At 37.8% G+C, this 6,376-nt stretch overlaps 1 protein-coding gene across 1 annotated transcript; it reads left to right on the top strand.

Moving 5' to 3' along the window:
* Window positions 1-7: 7 nt before the first annotated feature.
* Window positions 8-1,614, top strand: dmac1 (distal membrane arm assembly component 1). The gene is made up of 2 exons (XM_042434854.1): window positions 8-380; window positions 1,286-1,614. The coding sequence occupies exons 1-2, from the start codon at window positions 170-172 to the stop codon at window positions 1,348-1,350; spliced, it is 276 nt and encodes a 91-aa protein (XP_042290788.1). The 5' UTR covers window positions 8-169; the 3' UTR covers window positions 1,351-1,614.
* Window positions 1,615-6,376: the final 4,762 nt, after the last annotated feature.

The following is a 6,376-nucleotide window of genomic DNA, read 5'->3' as shown; positions in this document are numbered from 1 at the left end:
ACTATAACAGCATGAGAAACGTCTGCAGTGAGCTTTGTGCTTAATGTTTGAGCATTTAAGGACAATTTGAAGAAACAGACTTCCAGCTCGCTTGACGTTTCCATACGCTCTTATATTAGTGTATTGACATTAACATTAACATTAGCATTAGCTCACGTCCTGCAGTACAATGTCAGCAGCACCAGAAGCAGCAGCAAGAGGAGCAGACGCCCCAGTGTCAAAATCCAACCAGATGCTCAAGAACTGCTGGAGTTGCCGGCTCGTCTCCGGCGGTGGTTTGCTCCTGTCCGGGGCTTATGTGTTCAACGCAGCCCGGAAAGTGATGCGCCAAGGCGGCCCTACATCTATGGGGACCGTGGCGCAGATTACATTCGCTGCATGTGAGTTGAACAGCAGTTCAGTAGCTTGTTTATGTAGATCAGTCATGAAAAGTGATGTGGAACTGTTCAGTGTGGGGACCCAAACTGAACAGTTTTCAGTTGAAACAACATGATTTATGTGTGTCCTTTAAGTTTCATGTTCCACCTGTCACACCAATGTATTTCTGCACCAAAATACTGTACTGTTCCTTTAATTGACATCACTAAGAGGAAATGTCATAATTTAAGAGTTTTTTTCAAAACACATTATTACAATAAAAACTTTACAGGGAGTGTTAGAGATCAAATAAAATAATCACAAAACACAAGCAGACATAAAATTGTACAATGTAAAAAGATACTACAGAAATTAAGACAGAAAAATAAACTTAAAAAAGTGAATAAGCAATATTGCAAACCAACTTAAATCATGATGTTCGTTTGAGAGTTTAAGGAAGACAAATACAAATAATGGTGAGTTTTGTTTTTCTTTTAGAACATCTTTCTTTCAAAACATTGTCTGACAAGTATAACATATCCACCTCGTCACGTAAAAAACATTTTTTTAATGAAATTTTCAAAGTGTTTTTGCATAAAATATGATTTTTTTCATTTAGCTGCATGCTAAGTGCGGTGTTAGATTTGACCACAGAGAGAATTTCAGCCATATTACTTTGAATCTTTCCACCCCCCCACAGGCTTTTAATGTAAAATTTAATTTAAAAAAAAAATAGTGCCTGAGCTTGCAAAATATGATTTGTTGCAGATCTAATATATTCTTCATGCTATGAAATACAAAATTCTGCACTTTGTTATGATCAAAAATCTTGAAATTCCAATCTGAACAGTTTCCATGGAATGATCCAGATAATGTTACCTGTTAACGACTGTAAAGTAAGAAATACAAACCTGTGTTTCTGTTTCAGGTTTGGCTGCGTGGGGGATTGTTATCATCGCTGACCCGGTTGGAAAATCAGAGAGGAAGACGTAAAGACTATTCTGGAACAAATAACTGCATAATAAATGTGTAAAATATCTCAAACATGGACTGCAAGATGTCATTCATGGGACAGTAATGACACCAAGCCAAGGAAGCCACTGTTGAGATGTCAAAGAAAACATGATCTGTTATGTGTGTGTGTGTGAGGTTTGATTTGTGTTGGCACTGTGTGGACTGACCAAGCATCCTGTAATATTGGAAGCTATTCAGTAGTTGAATTAAAGATTAAATAAATCATATATTTGGTTAAAATTGCTTCTTAAAATGTGTTATCATTGAAATGTTATGCACAAAACAATCCAGGGATGGCAGTCATGAATTATATTTAATGTCTGTTAAAAGGTACAAAGAGTACTGTCAAGATAATATATTATTATGGAACTGAAGAATCCTTGCAAGATAGATATAACATGCAGGGTCTGTATCTCAGAGTTTTTGCTTGTTGTTCTATACTGCCAAATAATCTAAAAATTGAAATGCAAAAACAAACAATCTTCCATATTTATTGGATGATGTTTCTTTCTTAAAATCATTGCATGTTCATTCACAAACTGGAACAGAAAAATTAGTAACACAATAGACAAACATACGAGGATCCTACTGAGCCTACTAGTATGTTTTTATTACATAATATAAATTACAGCAATGAACTTATTCTAGCCAATAAGAATCAGATTTGCCCTGATGTTGGCTGGTTTTGAGGTTTACATTATTAAATCATCTTATAACATTTTAAGTGCAAAAATGTTTATGACTCCTGATAATGACACAAGAACAGAATCCACAACATCTAGTCTACTCCAGATGTTCTGGTCCAGATACCTAATGAGTTTCCAGGTTTCTTACTCTAGTGCTCTAGTTTACTGCTCTCAGTGTTCCTGACTATGGAATTGCTTCAAAACTTGTTACAGTAAATCGTTGTTTCCTGATGCTTGTTGATGCAGAAACTAAACATTTTTCTAAGAACAGTTTATCAGCACATTAGTTACAGGACCTACGCAGGTAGCATATCCATCTCTTTCCTTACGCATTAAGATCCTAACCATTAACTGGCCTATGTAGCATTAACTCTAGAAAGGTTAGAGGATTCTGAGACAAGTAAAAAAAAAAAAGGAGTAATCTGATGTAATGTCATGAGAGGTCACCAGGGCAGGCTAGGATGAGGCAGTGCAATATAACTGGAAAAAAAAAAAAAAAAGGCACAAATAGAAGGTTCAAAAAGAAATTGAAGTTTTATCCTCCAGTAAGCAAGTTATGTACAGGTAACTCAGGTCATTTCTTCAATCCAAATCAAAGTCCAAGAACCAACTTAAAACATCCCAGAGGAGAAAAAGGTTCTTTAAAAATTCAACAGAATTCCAAAAAATGCTCAACATAAAGTGTCAGCTTCTTCCACTTGAACAGTTCTTAGTCATAAAGGTACTTTCCTGAATGTAGGTGGTCTTTTCAAGTGCGTTTGCCCAGCTGCTTCCAGCCATGCGTTCTCTGTCCCTCTGCCTTCTGTCAAGTTCCCAAGTCCTGCTTTAATTAGGTGGCTTAAGCACCTACACCTGAATGGTGAGGCATCCTGGGAGATGTAGTGTGTGCAGCGGCGGCCATTTTGTGATGTGGCAGTCGATCCTGTATGGGAAAGTGGTACCACTCTACTACATGTCCTCTTGTGATGCCACACTGATGGTGAAATCAGCGACCAGGTGCTTTTTAAAATGTTGCTCCCCTCATGTATGTTAATGGGTGGACAAAATTTTAGGGACACTTTTCAATATAATGCACCCCAGTTATGACCTCAATAATAATAAACATAAAGTAGAGTTATCACCTTTCTGATAATGTCACCTGATTAAATGCCCATTTGTGGCTGGACTGGCTCCACTTTAGAAATACTAAGACAAAATTCAAAATGGTCAGATCTAAAGGCTACCCCATGATGTTATCTATACGCCTAAAAGGAATTTTACCTGCAAATAAATCAGAGCAGTGCATCCAAATCTCCCACAGCAGCAGTCCCAAAGCATCAGACGTCCCCACCAGCCGCTGTGTAGGTTTTACAGAGCCTTCCAGGATCTCAGTGGACATATAACACAGTGTTCCTACCCGAGCATGACCCTGCAGACAGATAGAAATCTGAACTGTTATGCTGTATCTTTTCATTTATTCTAAGATATTTTAATCTTGCAATACTAAATCGTGTTTCTTGAGGCCTAGAACATGAACGTGGGATGGTGGAGCTGCCAAAATCCCTCAGGGCACAGGTACCATCTGCTCTAACAAGCACATTGAAACTGCTGAGGTCTCTGTTGTATTTGTGGTTTGGATTTAGAAATGCAGTAGGTGTTATGGATCAAGAAAGACTAACATATTCATTCATGCACTTATATTTAGAATATCGGCCTGCTAGTGGCTGTTAGGAGCCACAACGCAATAGTTGAAACACTGAACCAGAATAATTCAAATGCACTGCTGAACTGTGAATGTTGCTTCTTGTTCATGACTTTGAATCCCTGTAATACATCAGCTGATTGTATACAGTAGTGCTGTCTATGTAGATAAGTTGCCACATGCACAAGCGCACGCACACACACACATGTTCACAGTGATATTCTGGCCAATACCATGCCTGTAAAGGTCAGAGTGGCGATAGGAAAGTTCCTGTGATAAAGGCAAAGCTTTAGCAACAACATCCAGCTGGTGGTGCGCTTGCACAAAAAGGAGTGGAGAGAACCCTGAAATCAAAGGGACACTAGTTATTTATAGCTTCAGGTGTACAGTGATAGTATGAGTGTGAGAGGATGTGGTAGACTAGAAAATGTATGACATGCAACTAATTTTATTGGGCTACAAGAGAAGCTAATTATCCTGAACAGAACATTTGAATGGGAACTGAAAGCTCCATAGAGCTTACATGACTGCAAAGCATGTACCTCAGACTCCTTTTCCTGGTCCACCTATTCCCTTTAATAAGTTTTGATCTCTCAGAAAATAGTAAAATGCACAATTAATTTTCCTTCAATGAATGATTGTCACTCACATATTCAGCAAATTGCAGGAATGTGAGCCAACTGCCACTATATGATTTCCTCCTGGTGCCCAGGAAGGGGATAATCTCAGCATGCTTGATCAATGTGAGCTCATAAACCTCCTTCTCTGTGGTAAATTGATGTTTTCAGCTTGCAGGGATAACCTTCACAGCCACCACCTTGTATTTCCGCTGCCAAACAGTGGCAAAATGCCTATGGGCCACAATCTGAAAGAGATAATAACATACAGGTACAAGTTAACCAGATGGTAAAATAGATCACCTAACTGTATGATTTTCCAATACTTTGCTCACTGTTGACCATAAAATATAAATCGATTTGACAGCTGTGCTTACCTGCTGTAGTTCAATGTTAGCATGTCGATCTCTGAGGTTTTTGTTGTTTGGCAGGAACACAGTGGTGAGACATGGGAATCATGAAGGGAGGCTTGTAGGTTCTCTTCTAAAATAATGAAAGTAGACAAGTAATGCCTCATTGCAGTCCTTAAAAGTTTTAATCCTGGTATAAATTATGAGGTCACCCTCTATTCACTTTAAACTAGCCTGACTGAATAGCCACAGAAAAGACACAGAAATATGATTGAAGAGTAACAAAGAAAGGACAGGATATAAAAGGGGGCATTACAGCAGTGATAAACATTAAGGCCAGTCCAGCAGATAGAATGAAACTGTTTCAAGGTCAAACAAAGACATCATGAGAACTGGATCTGAGTTTAGAAAATGTCTTGCTCTAGTGTTTTTTCCTCCCAGATCCTTAGGGAAGCAGAGAAGGGATGTGCTATAAAACAACAGTATCTTTTTTTTTCCTTTGTCAGAACAACAATTATAAAGCCTCTCTGATCTGACAGTTAAAGTAATTATTCAGGGGCTGCTATATTAACTCTATCTTCCCAGGATGAACAGTAACATGGAAACCGAGTTATCCAAATCTGTGGGATCTAGCAAACTCCTCTTCTGTGTGCTGATGATGAAACTGGGACAATACAGTCCACCAAAAAGGCATTTAATTTTTTCTAGTTAATTCCCACCTGTACTGTATTCAGCAAGCAAATGGGAAATGCAGTAGTTTCATCTATGAAAACAAAATGATTCCCTTTGATATCATGCTGTTGCTTATTGTGATGTGCTGCTACAATACTGTTTACTGCAATCATTTAAGGGTCAATGTTGACCACTGCAGTGGACAGTCCTATAACACAAATAGAAAATGAAACTTTGACCCAAGTGAAAATAATTGTGACATTTTTGCATAGCTTTATCATCTTGATGTTGAATTTTAAAAAAATCATTTTACTTTTCTCTTGAAAGAGGCTTCTCCATTGCACAGCAGCTTGGTCTTGCTCAGCATTTGCCCCACAAAAAGATATCCGTCATTTGCAGAAAATAACATTTGATCTTACAAGATGAGTGAATTACAGCACTGCAGTTTTTTATTTATAGGTATAAAGTTGAATGATGATGAATGATGAATATCCATCAGTGCACAAGGCAGTTATATATAAGTTAGTCATTGCAGTGGAAGGCAACGACAAAAAGTCTGAACATGACTGATATAGTTTTGATTGTTTTGGCTTTGTACTTAGAAATTGTATCTGTACTATTTGAGTACTTGCATTAAATTATTATAGAGTACTCGCAAAAAAAATAAACCTAACATAAGAATAGGGTCCAAAACGAACACCTCAGCGAAAATGTGGGTATGGAAGTTTATCTTTACATAGCTTGTGCTGCACATTCATTTTGTTTATTTTGTCAAAATACCTCCAAACATCAATCTTGATGTAGATACTGTAGTTAGAGTTCAGTCTAAAACGGGGCCTCTGTGCACCAGACACAACCTTTAATGTTGCTGATGTTCCTTAAACTGCTAGAGAAACTTCAACCACTTCAGTAGTGTTTTTATCCACATATACAGTACCTACATTTACCATAAAATTGGATGTGCAAACGCAGCAAGAAACACTCTGAAGACACCATACA

Source organism: Thunnus maccoyii, chromosome 15 (assembly GCF_910596095.1).
Source record: "Thunnus maccoyii chromosome 15, fThuMac1.1, whole genome shotgun sequence".
Lineage (NCBI taxonomy): Eukaryota > Metazoa > Chordata > Actinopteri > Scombriformes > Scombridae > Thunnus > Thunnus maccoyii.
This window is presented reverse-complemented; position numbering and strand designations above follow the sequence as displayed.